Source organism: Zingiber officinale, chromosome 11B (assembly GCF_018446385.1).
Source record: "Zingiber officinale cultivar Zhangliang chromosome 11B, Zo_v1.1, whole genome shotgun sequence".
Lineage (NCBI taxonomy): Eukaryota > Viridiplantae > Streptophyta > Magnoliopsida > Zingiberales > Zingiberaceae > Zingiber > Zingiber officinale.
The window spans coordinates 73,360,869-73,378,544 of record NC_056007.1 but is presented as its reverse complement, the minus strand read 5'-3'; the positions used below and the strand labels follow the sequence as shown (position 1 = coordinate 73,378,544).

The 17,676-nt window shown below is 40.3% G+C and overlaps 1 protein-coding gene across 1 annotated transcript; it reads left to right on the top strand.

Annotated features, from left to right (window-relative positions):
* The first annotated feature begins 508 nt into the window (after positions 1–508).
* LOC122034021 lies at positions 509–901 on the top strand. The gene has a single exon (XM_042593159.1). The coding sequence runs from the start codon at positions 509–511 to the stop codon at positions 899–901; it is 393 nt and encodes a 130-aa protein (XP_042449093.1).
* Positions 902–17,676: the final 16,775 nt, after the last annotated feature.

Genomic DNA, 17,676 nt, shown 5'->3' with positions numbered 1-17,676 from the left:
TCAGTTTGTGCCTAATGCTTTCCGCGCCATGTGTGGAATGGTGATTCTCTATTGTTTGTATAGAATTTCCTTGCCCCCCCCCCCCCCCCCATCTATTCCTCCACTTTTACTCCCTCAAGCGATCAGATCCAAGTGTATTTATGGTACAATCCCGGATAGGGTATAAGTTTTTTAAGGATATGCCTTTTTCCAACAAAGATTAGAAGTCTTGCTTTTTCTTTGCTCGGCTGCCTGAGTCCATACCTTGGTCGACCACATGGTGTTATACCCTTCCCTCAGCCTCTGAACTGCAAGAACATCAACATCAACCCGACTTCCATGCAACTTCCGAGAAACTTGGTGGAGTGCAACTTCACCTGTCAGTGATTATGTGAGAGGGTTTTTTACATATTTTTGGGCTTAGCCCGGTTCCTGCGGCTATAGGAGCTCCTTTTGGTAAGACCACGAATCTTCTTCTCCCAATCTTCGCTAACTGAGGTGTTTTTCCTCCTGTTTTGCAGAGGCCGCCATGTTTCGCGCTTTCTCATCCGACTCTTCCAAGCTACCCGGCAGCATTTTGAAGAACCTAGGGGAGGAGATCCCTAAGGGTTTAGCAACCTCTTCTGCAACCCCTATAAGTGAAACAGCGAGGACCTTGACCCAACTCCCTGTGAAACCTAAAACCTCTGAAGTAGGTTCTGTTCCTGTGGAGCCTCCCGAGGAAGAACTGGCCCCTTCTCCCCCAGATAAGCTCCTATGTCTGCAACGCAAAAGGAAGAGGGTCACTCCCTCTGTCCAATCATCTCCCTCTCTTCCTCCCTCTGGGCGAACTTCTTCCAAGACCTCCAAGGCAAAGACAAAGACTCCTTCTAGGACGTCTCCTTCCCCTGATCCAGAAGTGGTCGATTCTACTCCAGCCTAGGCTGTGACTCCCAAGCAGGCAATCACCGCTTCCACTTCAGCACAAGCTGCGGCTACCGGGCAGGCAGTCACATCCTCTACTCCCACCCAGGCTATGGTTTCTGGGTAGGCTGGATGCCCAGCTGGAGACCAACCCGGGGGTTCTTCCACCCCTTCGGTTCCCCTTCCCACGACCACCTCAGATCCGACTCCTTCTTGTTGGGACCGAAAATGGAGCTAGAGGAGGGGTGAATAGCTCGGCGTGATCTCGTGCTTGTCGTTGCTTGCTTCTTGTGATGAAATGCAGCGGAAAATACAAAGAAACAACCACACAACGCTAACTCGTAGATTTACTTGGTATCCACCTCAAGAAGAGGTGACTAGTCCAAGAATCCACACACTCACGCACCCTCCACTATGAAAATCACTCCTTTTCAGTAACTACCGAAGACGGAGAAGCCCTACAAGCTCACAGTACAAGAAGAAAGGGAAGGGAAATACAATACAAGCAACAGCTTACAAGATATGCACAAGAACCCTAACCCTAGCTTCTTCCTCGCCTCTTGACTTGGACGTGCACCAGCACAAACCTCCAAGAACCTTCAAGATATGGCGTGAGAGCTGTGGAGAAGTGGCTGGAGTCACTGTGAAGATCGGAGATGGAAGCTATGGAAGTTATGCTGAGAGAAGCGCTCGCCAACAGTTATATCCTGCGCCAACGGTCAAATCTCGATCGATTGGATTGCAATCAATCGATCGGGGAGGCTTTGGATCGATCGGTCGATCAATCCAGAGTGCCTCTGTGCTCTCAGGAATTGCCTAGATCGATTGGTTGATCGATCCAGGGCTTATCGTACGAATCGCACCTCTCAATCGATCGGCTGATCGATCGGAGGCTCCCAATCGAGCGGCTGATCGATTGGGAGACTTTCTGTTCACGCGACACTTCTCCCCAATCAATCCACTGATCGATTGGGAGGAGGCTTGTCATGGGGACTCTCCCAATCGATCGGCTGATCGATCCAACTCCTTATTTTTGTCCAAAAACAAGTCCAAAGTCCCCTAAACCAACATCCGGTCAACCATGACCTGTTGGTCCATCATGCCTAGCATCCGGTCACCCTTGACCTGCTAGGACTCACTCACCAAGTGTCCGGTCAATCCCTTTGACCCACTTGAACTTTTCCTCCTCATGCCAAGTATCCAGTCATTCCCTTTGACCTACCTGGTCTTTCCAACTCATGCCAAGTATCCGGTCAATCCCTTTGACCTACTTGGACTTTCCAACACCAGATGTCCGATCAACCTTGATCCATCTGGATTTCCTTGTGCCTGGCTTCACTCACTAGATCTTTCACCTGGCTTTACTCACCAGGACTTTCAACTTCCTAGCTTCACTCACTAGGTCTTTCACCTGACTTCACTCACCAAGATTTTCCTTCTGCCTAGCTTCACTCACTAGGTCTTTCCTTCTGTCTGGCTTCACTCACCAGGACTTTCACCTAGCTTCACTCACTAGGATTTTCCTTCTGCCTAACCTCCCAGTTAGGACTTTCACCTGGCTTCACTCGCCAGGATTTTCCAGTCAAGTATCCAGTCAACCTTGACCTACTTGACTCTCCTTAACAATCTCACCACATGAACAATTGCACCTGCAATCTCCATGTCTTGTCTTCATGTATTGTCAAACATTGAAAACCAAACATCAAGACTCGAGCTTGACCCAATTCAAGTTCAGTCAACCAGGTCAACCTTGACCTAGGGAATATTGCACCAACAATCTCCCCCTTTTTGATGTTTGACAATACCTTTAAATTAGGCTAATCTCAAGGCCTCAACTCTCCTTCATGCCAATGTAAGAATGATGGTTTCCTTCATTCTTCTCCTTTTCTTGAAGGCAAACTCCCTCTTAGGTAATGAAGGCCTAACATAACCACACATTCTCCCCCTATTGGCACACATCAAAAACTCTCCCCCAGAAGAGTTACCCAACGTTGTTTACAACTTCACTCGTTGTTTACAACATAATAACGAAGGTCTCATACCCTTCATTAATCTTAACGCTCATCCTTGAGCATATACCACTTGGTATATTCACACACAATTCAAATGAAGATTCCATACCCTTCATTGTTATCAAATGCTCATCCGTGAGTATACATCACTTGAATAATGAAGATATCCACTCTCCATTACATTCAAATGTCCAACATTGAGCATTTTCACTAAAGAAGGTTAACCACCTTCCAAGGTGTATGAAAAATAAATTTTCATGTCCTTAAAGAGTAACTCCCCCTAAAGACATGCACGTAACTTCTGTCATTGCACCAATAATGACTTGGAATCCATAAACCTTTAGAAAACCCAAAGATAGAAGTTTTGAGGTTCAAAAATTCAATATTGAAATCAAACCTCAACCTAAACCTCTACTTAGTCTTCCTTAACCAATCCATCCTTGTTTTCATCATGAAAACTCCCCCTAAATTTATATAAATGTATTTTGAGAGGTTAGGAATGGTTACCTAGACTAAAGGTGGTTCAAAATGCTGAAATCAGGCTTTCCCAGCCAAAATCAGCATCCCCAATCGATTGGAGTTGGGTCCCAATCGATTGAACCCTGCTGAATCGATCCACTGATCGATTCAGACTGCGTGGATCGATTGGCTGATTGATCCAGCGAGCTTCTGCTCGCGAGAAATGCCTTCTCAATTGATCGCCCGATCGATTGAGGCACTTCAATCGATCGGGTGATCGATTGAAGCACTAAAAAACTGAAATTCAATTTCAGTGAATTTCAGAAACCTCTAGAAAATTCTATAAAATTCGAAAAATTATGAAAATTCATGTAGGCATTCCTTAGGGCATATATTATCATGGAAAAATAGTTTTCTAAGAAAATACTTCATATTTTCCAAGATTGACATAAACTAAAAAACTTGTAAAAACTTTAGTGTTTTCTTCTATTTTGTGTCTAACTTTTCAATGATGAGTACTATCAAAAGATAGTCTTCACCAAGGTTTTCCAAAATATTTTTGAAATCATTTTCAAAATCAATTTCCAACCATGTTCTTTGGGCTCAATGTACATGATGTTGGTGCAGTTAGCACTAACGGTCTAACTCAGGTTTTGATGAATGACAAATCAGGTTAAGTTAGGTTCGTTGTTATCTAACACTCTGATCGAGTGTGCAGGATAAGTCCAGCTAGGTCGACGGGCTGACCGGATAGCTGGCGAGAAGTCCAAGTGGGTCGACGGGCTGACCGGACGCTTGGCGAGAAGTCCAAGCAGGTCGACGGGCTGACCGGACGCTTGGCGAGAAGTCCAGCTAGGTCGACGGGCTGACCGGATAGCTGGCGAGAAGTCCAGACGGGTCGACGGGCTGACCGGACGTCTGGCAAGTAAGTAAGTCACCGAGGGGAGGATCGTGAGGACGTTCGGAAGGGACATTAGGCGTCGATCCGCTTAGATCCATTTCGATGTCTAAGTCGAGATCGTGACTAGATTCCGGTCGACGGAATCTAAGTCATACTCTTTTATCCATCTTAAACTTTAAGCGTAGCAATAATGCTTTACTGATGTATATTTGCCCTGACTAACTTTATTTTGCGGGAAAGGAGTTTTCGAACAGGTCCGGCACCGAGGATCCGCCCGGAAGGCGAATTTTATCCAGCCAAGTCGCCGCCACGTGGAGCATCTTGGTTTGAGCGATGTTGATTCCGTGCGCCGGAAGGAATCCAGCGCCGAATAAAGATATAAAAGCAGTGAGAATCAATCAATTGTCGAGAACTCTTTCTCCGGGTCTTGCGCCGACGTTCGGCATGACGCCAACAAAGCTCCGACACTACGCTCTTTCTTTCCTTTTGTCGGATTTGTTTTCAGTTTCATTAGCATTCTACGGTTCTTTTGTAATCATCATTTCAAATTGCTAGTGATTGCCCAACGAAAGTGGTCAAGGACCACGGGCCTTCGAGTAGGAGTCGTCACAGGCTCCGAACGAAGTAAAACCATTGTGTCTATTTTACTTTTCCGCTGCGTTTATACTCGTGTTTTTCGAATCGATATTCACCCCTTCTATCGAATCTAACGGTCTTACAAGTGGTATCAGAGCAGGTACCGCTCTGATTTGGTGCAACCACCAATCAGACAAGGGGTGAATTTTTTTTTAATTAATTCTAAAACTGGTGTATCGTTAACTTAAATTAGTGCAACACGAATCTAGATTTTTTTTCTATTTTTTCTCTTCCCGACTACTAATCCAAGACCAAGTCTTGGGATATTTTTTGGTTATTTACCTATGCACAGAATGTCCCAACAAGAAGGATTCAGCACAGTACGACCTCCACTCTTCAACGGGGACGATTTTCCGTACTGGAAGAAGCGCATGGAGGTTTACCTCAAAACAGACTTCGACCAGTGGATGAGCGTTACGAGACCCTATAAAATTCCAGCGGACAGCTCCGGGAATATACTGGATCCTGAAGACTGGACAGCAGACTTGAAGAAGAAGGCGTCAACAGAAAATAAAGCAATCAACACTCTACAGTGCGGATTGACAAGAGAAGAACTAAACAGAGTCGGTCCACACAAGAACGCTAATGAGTCATGGGACAAGTTGATCGAGCTACACGAGGGAACGAGCGACGCCAAGGTAACCAAACGAGACTTGCTCTTAAATAAAATTTTTAATATAAAAATGCAGGAAGGTGAAACGGCGAATCAGCTTCACGCGAGGATCAAGGACATCCTCAACGGGCTTCATGCGATAGGCCATCAGATGGAAAACAGAGACTTAATAAGGTACGCATTAAACGCTTTTCCACGTAATAGTTTGTGGGCATCAATAGTGGATGCCTACAAAATTTCTAAAAATCTCTCTAAGTTAAAGTTAGATGAACTTTTCTGTGAATTGGAATTACACGAACAAACTAATGCTGGAGCCGAGAAAGGTATAGCCTTATTTGCAGGTTCCTCCAAAGAAAAGAAAAGCAAGCCTGAACTTGAAGAAGACTCCGATCAAGATTCTGAAGACGAAGAACACCTGGTGAACTTGGTAAGAAAAATGTTCACCAGGAGAAAAAGGAGCTTCAGCAAAAAGGACCTTCAAAAGATCAGTTCTCCCTCAGAACAAAAGAACGTGACTTGCTACGGATGCAATAAAAAGGGACACTACAAGAATGAATGCCCAAAACTGAAGTTCGACAAACCGAAGCCAACCAAAAAGAAAGCACTCAAAGCAACGTGGGACGACTCCTCGGACGAATCGGAAGAAGAAGAGCAGAAACATCAGAGCCACCTCGCACTGATGGCCCACGAAGCTGAAACAGAAGACAAGTCAGAAGATGAAGACGGGTCTGAACCCGAAACAAGCCACGAGTCCGTACTCGTTTCCGAAGACTCGAATGAGGTATATTTTAATTTTAAAAAAAAAAAATTAGAATTATTTCCTGTTATATAGTAAATTAACTAAAGTAGAAAATGAAAACAAATCACTTCTTGAGGAAAATCAAAACCTCAAGGAACAAATCAAAAATTCAAATCCAACTCAAGATCTAACACTTGAGGAGGAGAATTTATCATTAAAAAATGAGGTTAACAATTTAAAGGAAATGTTAGAAAAATTCACAACAAGATCAAAAAATCTAGACTTAATCCTAAATAATCAAAAAGCATGTTATAATAAAACCGGACTAGGATATAAGTCGAATTCAAATAAAACCTTCAAATCATTAATAACCCAATATAAATCAACTAATCTAGCTTGGGTTCCGAAAGCGTGTTTGACCACGCAAGTAGGACTTAATCAATATTATATACCTAAAGAAAAAATACATTATATAAAATCTAATAAACCAAACCAAAATCCAAAATACAAACCTAAATCAAATTCAAAATCTAAACATTTTAAAAATCAACAAAATTATCACCAAGTTAACCATAACTATAAAAAGAATCGACACAAACCTAAAACCAAAATCTAAATTAATGGCCAATAATTCAGGGGGAGGCTCCAAAATAGCTGGCACCTCCAAAACTAACCTACCCGACAGGGTAACCCAAAACAAACTAACCCGGCAGGGTAATTAGGATTAGTTAAAAAGAGACCAAGTTTAACTTGACTCATGGTACTGGTGAAGTTTTTGGATGATAGTACGTTAGGGAAGCTTGGGCATCGCATGTCTAGAAAGATATGGCTTCGATCTGGTGCATTTGGCCAAGTGGAACTGACCGAAGCTACCCTTAAACGAATCCTAACCAGTTAGACCAAGATTTAGTACTAAGTTCCGTGGATAGGACTATTCGGAAAACCTCGAAAGGTTGGTTACTTCTAATGATGTCCATGTGACTCACCAAGCTTAGAAGTTTATTCGAAGAATGTCTATTTGTGGAAACCAAAGCTAAGTCTGAATCTAACACAAGTTAAACCAAAACTCTGTAATCAAACCAATTTCATCTCACAAAATCATAGGATTCCCTGATTGATAATATAGATCGGGTGAGATGAATAAGGTTTAAATTTTAAAGTTAAAATTTTTAATTTAAACTTAAAAATTAATTTCAAAATTTTAATTTTAAACTTAAAAATTAATTTCAAAATTTTAATTTTAAACTTAAAAATTAATTTCAAAATTTTAATTTTAACTTAAAAATTAATTTCAAAATTTTAAATTTTAAACTTACAAATTAATTTCAAAATTTTAATTTTAAACTTAAAAATTAATTTCAAAATTTTAATTTTAACTTAAAAATTAATTTCAAAATTTTAATTTTAAACTTAAAAATTAATTTCAAAATTTTAATTTTAAACTTAAAAATTAATTTCAAAATTTTAATTTTAACATAAAAATTAATTTCAAAATTTTAATTTTAAACTTAAAAATTAATTTCAAAATTTTAATTTTAACTTAAAAATTAATTTCAAAATTTTAATTTTAAACTTGAAAATTAATTTCAAAATTTTAATTTTAAACTTGAAAATTAATTTCAAAATTTTAATTTTAACTTAAAAATTAATTTCAAAATTTAAATTTTAAACTTAAAAATTAATTTCAAATTTTTAATTTTAAACTTAAAAATTAATTTCAAGATTTTAATTTTAAACATAAAAATTAATTTCAAAATTTTAATTTTAAACTTAAAAATTAATTTCAAATTTTAATTTTATACTTAAAAATTAATTTCAAAATTTTAATTTTAACTTAAAAATTAATTTCAAAATTTTAATTTTAAACTTAAAAATTTTAATTTTAAACTTAAAAATTAATCTCAAAATTTCAATTTTAAACTTAAAAATTATTTTCAAAATTTTATTTTTAAACTTAAAAATTATTTTCAAAATTTTATTTTTAAACTTAAAATTTATTTTCAAAATTTTAATTTTAAATTTAAAAATTAATTTCAAAATTTTAATTTTAAACTTAAAAATTAATTTCAAATTTTAATTTTAAACTTAAAAATTAATTTCAAAATTTTAATTTTAAACTTAAAAATTAATTTCAAAATTTTAATTTTAAACTTAAAAAATTAATTTCAAAATTTTAATTTTAAACTTAAAAATTAATTTCAAAATTTTAATTTTAAACTTAAAAATTAATTTCAAATTTTAATTTTAAACTTAAAGATTAATTTCAAATTTTAATTTTAAACTTAAAGATTAATTTCAAAATTTTAATTTTAAACTTAAAAATTAATTTCAAAATTTTAATTTTAAACTTAAAAAATTAATTTCAAAATTTTAATTTTAAATTTAAAAATTAATTTCAAAATTTTAAATTTTAAACTTAAAAATTAATTTCAAATTTTAATCTTAAACTTAAATTAATTTTAATTAATTTCAAAATTTTAAACTTAAATTAATTTCAAAATTTTAACTTTAATTTCAAAATTTTAATTTTAATTTCAAAACTCTTTTTTTTTAAAATTCAGTTTCAAAATATTTAATTCAAAATTTTAAACTTAACTCCAAAACCTAAAACTCTAACAAAAAAAAAAATGCAGTCAAAAACCAGGGGCGGGCGCCCCTGGTATTCCCCTCCGGGGCGCCCGGAAGGGGATCCGGGCGCCCCGCCCTAAATCAACCCCGGGCGCCCGGAGTCCCCTATAAATAAGGGGCAGCAGGCGCCCCCAATCTTTGCACCACTAATTCTCACTTTTGCCAAGGTTCACTCCGAACCTCAGTGCGAAAGTACTCTAAATTAAAATTTTCTTGCGGTGAAGACGCTGTTGCGATTCAACCGAGGTCGTCAGATCTTTATTTGTCAATGGCTCCTTGGTAAAAAATTCTTCCCCTCCCTAAAAATTTTATTAGAATTTGGTCTCTTATTTTGTTTCTTAGAATGTTTTATTATATATATACAGTAGGAAACGAACAAATACTGGTGCTGAACCCTCAAATGCTAGTACAGACCCTAGGTTCCCCACAGACGAACTTAGGATTAAGTTTAAGTCAACTATCTATAAGGCCATTAGGACTGCCTGCATAGATAGATCTTTCTTTCTAGTGTCATGTCCCTCCGTTTTAGAGGTTATAGACCACTATAACTTAAAGAACCTTGTCGAATGTACCAGTCCAATAAACATAAGTCTGTGTGCCAAATTTTGCAATAACCTAGTGAAAGTAGACGATCTCACCTATACCACTAGGGCAGCAGGCACTGATATCATATTTTCCCCTACTACTATCCGAGAGTTCTTAGAGTTACGTCCATCTACTTGTTCCTTTTTGTGCTATCCTCCCAGGGATCTACCATTCGGAGATCCCTACTCACATATTACTCTCGATACGATTTATTCATATTTTTTTGGAGGAGAACGAGATCCCACTGTGACACAGTTTAGGTCGGTAGAACTTCGAGTCCAGGACTACGCTCTTTATAAGGTGTTAGTCCTTTGCATTTTACCACTGACTACTCGGGATATCGTTGTGATGTGCCCATTTCATTCGTTCTTACTCTATGCCCTGAGTCATAGGTTAGATATTGACATCAGCCTACATATCTTCTCCACCATTATCTACTCAGCTGGATTCGTGACTGATAGACGAGTCCACATGCCATTTTGTCACATTCTGACAGCCTATATGTTCTCATTGCACATTGATGTCACTAGAGGAGACATTGCCCATATAACCGAGTTTGATGTTATAGCGGCTCGGAACTTCTCCCTAGCTGGTGTCCAGATAGATAGGGATGACGGGACTATGTTTTGGCGGAGGGGGGCACAGCACCAGCCCGATCCAGACGCACAGGTGGACGAGTGCTCCACCACCGCCCCCAGCTCGAGCACCACGACACGCTCCCCGCACTCTAGCCGACCGTATGACCGGACTAGAGAGAGCTATGGCGAGTCTCCAGCAGGAGAACTCTGATTTTCATCGGGACATACGGCGAGAGGTTGCCGAGTTACGAGCTGCCGGGGACACCCGACACACTGAGCTGATGGCACTTCTTCGATCCTTGGGATCTGGACCACCCCCTTCATCATCTCAGTAGCTTTAGTTATGACCTACTTCTGTAGCTACACTACTTGTAAAATATTTTGGATTTATCTAGTGATATTTCAGACCTACATTGATTATGTTCTATCTCGGTAGCCTAGGAATTTTAAATTTCAAAATTGTTTTCAAAAATCACTCTTTCAAATTATAAGTCAAATTTGTTTGTTTTCAAAACCTTCCATTTTTAGACTTTCAAAAACAGTTTTGGCCTTAGACTAGCTTGGAATCCATAGAAAGCATGCACCCATAGGGCTAGTTTTTGAGCATCTCACCAACACCTTAGGTTTACCTTGCGTGTGTTTGACAAACATAGAAAGGGGTGAGATGCATAGGCCAACTGTCTGGACTTAAGATGCTTATCTCAGTGCATCAGCATAAGTCTGGACGTTAAATACAAATCAGACAGTAATCAGATTAAGTTCATCAGTCAAGTCAAACACTGACTGCTTATAATCAACTTAATCTGACTAACCAAGTGAAAACTACTATTTTCTGATAGTTAGTTAGTAATTAATTGGTTAAATAGCTGTTTAAATTTTAGTATCAAGTTCAGGGGGAGAAATTAATTAAAATGTTATGTGTTTGAAAAATGCCTTTTAAAACTAACTTGTGGTTGAACATCAGTTTACAAAGAGTTAAAATTTAACTAAGTATTTGAAAAACTTGGAAGTTTAATCCCACCTAATTTTCAAACCTGATTTTAAAAGTTAACTATTGAAAATTAAACTTTCCAAATTTCGCTTTTATCAAATTAGCCTTAATTTTTTCAAATTTAGCTTGATTAACTTTGAAAATTGTTTTCTTGAACCAAACTCAGATTTTACAGTAACTCTACACTATGATTGTTCACCCTTGTGTTTTTTGATGAATGCCAAAGGGGGAGGGTTAGGTGGTTAAGTTAGAACAACTAAATGCTAACTTGAAAAACTAACTTAAAACCTTAAAAACCTCGAAAATCATGCTTGATTTCTGCATATATTTATCACTAACTTAACCAGGTTGTCATTCCATCAAAAGGGGATTGTTGCGGTTAGCACTAACGGTCTAACCTCGTTTTGATGAATGACAAATCAGTTAAGTTAGGTTCGTTGTTATCTAACACTCGATCGAGTGTGCAGGATAAGTCCTAGGTCGACGGCCGACCGGATAGTTAGAAGTCCAAGCGGACGACGGCCGACCGGACGCAGAAGTCCAGCGGGCCGACCGGACGCCAGGAGAAGTCCACCAGGTCGACGGGCCGACCGGATAGTCAGCGAGAAGTCGAGTGATTCTGCATTGTAAGTAAGGTAAGTCACCGGAGGAGAGTGACTGTCCCGGGAAGGGGACATTAGGCGTCGATCCGGCTTAGATCCATTTCGGATGTCTATGTCGAGATCGTGACTAGATTCCGGTCTCGGAAAGACGGAATCTAAGTCATACTCTTTTATCCATCTGTTGAACTTTAACTGCTAACAACTGCTTTACAGATGTATATTTGCCTGACTAACTTTGTTTTGCGTAAAAGGAGTTTTCGAACAAGGTGGTCCGGCGGAGGATCCGGGTGAGGTCAGGCTAATTCTATCCACCAAGTCGCCGCCACGGAGCATCTCGGTTTGAGCATTCCGTAAGGAATGAACAGATATAAAAGAAGCCCGTAGCTTCGTAATCAATCAATTGTCGAGAACTCTTCATCGGTCTTGCCGCCGACGTTCATGACCCAACAAAGCTCCGACACTACGCTCCGTTCTTTTCCCTTTTTGTCGGTATTTGTTTTCAGTTTTCATTAGCATTCCCTGTACGGTTCTTTTGTAATCATCATTTCGAATTGCTAGTGATTGCCCAACGAAAGTGGTCAAGGACCACGGGCCTTCGAGTAGGAGTCGTCACAGGCTCCGAACGAAGTAAAACCATTGTGTCTATTTTACTTTTCCGCTGCGTTTATACTCGATATTTTCGAATTGATATTCACCCCCCCCTCTATCGAATCTAACGGTCTTACACATGACTTGTACATTAGCTTTTCCAATGATTGGAAAACACATAACTATGTGTTCGATGAACTTAATGTTAGGACCGATGGTCGCGGCTAGAGAGGGGGGTGTGAATAGCCGACCCCAAATCTTCGCGTTTCTTCCTACGATTAGGGTTAGCGCAGCGGAAATAAAACAATAGAAACGAAACGAAGATGATCAAACCTTAGACGCAGCGATGTAACGAGGTTCGGAGATGAGACTCCTACTCCTCGGCGTGTCCGTAAGGTGGACGAAGCCTATCAATCCGTCGGTGGATGAGACCCCGGATAACCGGCTAAGATGAACTCCTTCTGGGTGGAGAAACCTCGCCACAATCTCTTTGCAACAGCAATAAGGAGTACAACAATAGAGAAAGCAAATAAGAAGAATATGAATGTACAAACACTACCAAGTTTTCTTGCCTTCTCGTTGTCGACTGAAGTCCGTTGATGAAGCAACAATTTCACGGATTCAAGCACAGCAGCTAGACAACCAGCCGATGGAAGCTCACACGAAGCTTCAGCAATGGGGAGCTCAACAAAGCTCAGATCGCAGGAGCAAGAACCAGAAAAAGAACTACAGTAGAGACCCTCGACCTCGGTATATATCCTGCGAAGAAGAAGACACATAAACTAGCCGTTGTGTCGTAACGGCTAGGACCTGGACCGATCAGGCACACTCCTGATCGGTCCAGACCTCCTCTGATCGGTCTTGGGGACCGATCAGGACCTATGCTGATCGGTCCCCAGACAGATGAGAGTTTGCCTCGTCTCTGATCGGTCCCGGACCGATCAGTAACTCTCACAAGAAGCTACTGATCGGTTACGATCGGTCTCCGGACCGATCAAGAACCCATGATCACCGGATCGGTCCACTGATCGATCCAGTCTTGGTTTTTGCCCAAACCAAGTCCAAACCAATATCCGGTCAACCTTGACCTATTGGTACATCATGCTTAGCATCCGGTCACTCCCTTGACCTGCTAAGACTCCCCACCAAGTGTCCGGTCAATCTCTTTAACCCACTTAGACTTTTCTCTTCATGTCAAGTATCCAGTCACTCCCTTGACCTACTTGACCTTCTCAACACCAGATGTCCGATCACCCTTGATCCATCTGGATTTTTCCTTGCCCGGCTTCACTCACCAGGACTTTCACCTAGTTTCACTCACTAGGATTTTCACCTGGCTTCACTCACCAGGATTTCCAATCTGCCCGGCTTCACTCACCAGGACTTCCCAACTGCCTGGCTTCACTCACCAAGACTTCCCAACTACCTAGCTTCACTTACTAGGACTTTCCGACTGCCTGGCTTCACTCACCAGGACTTCCACCTAGCTTCACTCACTAGGATTTTCACCTGGCTTCACTCACCAGGATTTCCCAACTGCCTGGCTTCACTCACCAGGACTTTCCCGTCTGCCTAGCTTCACTCACCAGGTCTTTCCACATCCGGTCCAGAGAACGAGCTACCGAGCCCTCTCTGACCACGGTTCGGAGAACGAGCTACCGAGCCCTCTCCGACTTCCATCCGGTCCAGAGAATGAGCTCCCGAGCCCTCTTTGACCACAGTCCGGAGAACGAGCTACCGAGCCCTCTCCGACTTCCCATGTGCCAAGATTCCATACTTGGACTTCTCCGTGCCAAGTCTCTATACTTGGACTTTTCCCGTGCCAAGCTCCCTGCTTGGACTTTTCACCATGCCAAACTCCCTGCTTGGACTTTTCCCATGCCAAGCTCCCTGCTTGGACTTTTCCCGTGCCAAGCTCCCTGCTTGGACTTTTCCGAATCAGGTCAACTCTCCTCGGGTCAACCAGGTCAACCTTGACCACAGGTTGCGCCAACAATCTCCCATCAAAATGCAACTCTTCTGTTTTCGTCAAACATCAAAATACAACTCGAGTCAGGTCAACTCGAGTCGGGTAAACCAGGTCAACCTTGACCTAAGGTTGCACCAACAATCTCCCCCTTTTTGATGTTTGACAAAACCCATAATCAAACCCATAATCAAGTTAGGTTAACCCAATAACCTAACTTAGGTTTTCCAATGTTCTTCCCTGAACATTCTCTAGACATTCTCCATTTTCCTTTCTACTCTCCCCCTTTTTGACACACATCAAAAAGAGTGAATCAAGGTCAAGAGTTTCTTCCTAATGAAAGTCCCATACATTTCATTGAAACCCTTAATTTCCCCCTTGACACACTAGAGTCAACAATCAACTTAGTGATAATCCCATATCACTTAAGTCTTTTAGGAGTAAAAACTCCCCCTAAAAGTCAACTCCCCTTGACTAATAGGTAAAATTCCCCATAAAGGTCAACTCCCCCTTGACCATTGCACCAACAATATCTTGGAGAGTTTCAACCCTTTAGAAATCCAAAACACCAACTTCATTGCTGAAATTTCAAACAAACAGTCGAAATTCAGCAGGTTGGCACACCCTGATCGGTCACCAGACCGATCAGCCTTCACTGGATCGGTCACCAGACCAATCCACACTCTCCTGGATCGGTCCTAGTGACCGATCCACTCTTGCCTGGACCGATCAGAATCCTCTCTGATCGGTCCACAAGTCTGATATCAGAATTTCTGATTTTCCCTCCGAAATTCAGAAACTCCTAGAAAATTCCAGAAAATTTCAAAACTTGTGAAATTTTGAGGATACATTCCTCATAACATATACTATCATGAAAAAATAGTTTTCTATGAAAATAACTTCCATTTTTCAATCTTGATACAAAGTTCAAAATTCTTTGAAATAGCTCAAAGTTAATCAATCTTTGTATCAACTTACTCAATGATGAATGCTATCACTAGAAAAGCTTCATCAAGGTTTTTCAAATCAATTTTGAAATGATTTTAAACCCTTTAATTTAGGACCACAATCTTTGGGCTAAATGTACATGACTTGTACATAAGCTTTCCCTATGATCCCCAATTTCGAATTAGGCTCATCTAGGTACAAGAACTATGCACCTTGTTCCTAACTCATCATCCTAATATCTCACACACATCTAAGGTGTATCAAACACATCCAAGTCAATTTTGATGTGAGATATGGGTTTAGGTTATCTTAGGCTAAGGTCTCATGCATTTTCTAAACATCAATTTGATCTCCATATCAAATTGTGTTTTTAACCTTAAATCAATTTCATTGATTATACATGCAAGAGATGATGACATGGCATAAAATAGTATCATAAATGAAAACATGTGCCAATGTCATGATGTCATGGCATAAAGTGTGAAACTTAACTAAAGCATGACATTTAACTAACCTAAGCATTATCATGACATTTCAAATGATCATAAAATAAATATGATGTCATGACATGGCATATGGCAAACAATATATGGCAAATAGCACATAAAGGTATAGGAAATACCTAATTCTAGCCTTAATTGCCATTTTTGATAATTTTGATCATTTTGCCATAAATTCTATATTCCTAAGTGTAATAGACCTAAAATCTTATACCAAAGATTTTTAGATCACTATGTTCCAACTAGATTGACCTAAGAGAACTCCTCAATTGTGATTGTCACATCTTAATCACCTTAGGAATAATTCTTAATTTCATTTTCAAGGCTTGATTACACCTTGAAAAATCCTAAAGTGCCACCTTTTGCCATGATTAGGTTAACTACCTATTCAAGTAAGGTTGGCACACCCTAACTAATCTAGCGTGATGAAATCACGCTCCTAGGAACCCAATACCTATTGGAGCTCATTGGGTTCACTAAATATTCACTAGGGATGACTTCCCTAGCAACCCTCCTAATGACCCTCCTAGGCTTTGAAACCTTGGTCATTTGGGACTCATCAAGATCAACTCTAGGGGTGACTCCCCTTGTGACCTTGGTGATGGTCTTCCTAGCCCTAGATTTTATTCCATAATCGAATGGAACATTATGATAAGTGGGCTTGACCATTTGGGACTTAGGTTTGTGACACAAACCTTTCTTGTCCTTGGACTTGGGTTTTTGACCCTTAAACCCTAGAGATGACTTCTCCAAGTTCTTAAGAGCCTTTTCCAAAGTATCAAGTCTTGACCTCAAGACTTGATTCTCCTTTTCTAATACCTCAATTTTTAATTTTTCATTGTTCTTTGAGGTACTCCTAGGCATATGTCTAGTAGTTTTGGGATTCCTATCTAGGTTTTCCTTAGCCTTAGATGGGTTAATTCTAGGGTTGGCTTTCCTAGTGTTATCCTTATCTAGGCTCACATGTTTGACACCTAAGCATGTGTATCGATTTCTATAATTAACATGCTTATCATTCTTGACAATTGCAATAAGGCTACTAGCATGCATCCTACTAGAATTGCAAGAATGTGCCTTAGAGATTACCTTAGGGTTTGCCCTAGCTCCCCCTATACATGTGCTCAATCTCTTGTCCTTGTGAGATTGCCTCCCCCTCGGACATTGGCTCCTATAGTGTCCCCTTCGCTTGCATTGAAAGCACACCACGTGCTCCTTGCCCTTGCGTATCGGGACTCCGGCTTCCTTGACCTTTGGCGTCGGTGGAGTCTTCCTAACCCTCTTTGGACACTTACTCTTGTAGTGCCCAAGCTCCCTACACTCAAAACACATTATGTGTAATTTGCTTGAAATTAAAGTGCTTGAGTTACCTAGGGTTGAGGATGAATGTAGACTCTCTCCTTCATCCCTTCCGGAGGTAGATGATTCTTCTTCTTGCTCCAATCTTGAAGAAGTGCTCTCCTCCTCTTCTTCCTTAGATGTTGAGTAACCCTCAACTTCTAATTCCTCTCCTCCATGGTGTGAGCCACTTAGCTCACTTGACTCCTCTTCATGGCTTGAAGTGGAGCTCTCCTCATGGAACTTGGCCAAGTTGTTCCACAACTCCTTGGCATTGTTATAACCACCTATCTTACATAGAATGTCATTAGGTAATGAGAATTCAAATATTTTCATTACCTCATCATTAATCATGGATTGGTGGATTTGCTCCTTCGTCCACTTCTTCTTCTCTAATGGTTTTCCTTCCTTATCCATCGGAGGCTTAAAACCTAATTGAACACAAGTCCAATTTTCAAAGTTAGTCATAAGAAAATACCTCATTCTTACCTTCCAATACGCGAAGTCGTCGCGGTCGTAGAAGGGCGGAATCGTGACATCTTCTCCAAATAGATCCATTCTCTAGCTCGTGCTCCCCCGGGTGTTGATCCAACGAAGAGCGACCTCGCTCTGATACCACTTGTTAGGACCGATGGTCGCGGCTAGAGAGGGGGGGTGTGAATAGCCGACCCCAAATCTTCGCGTTTCTTCCTACGATTAGGGTTAGCGCAGCG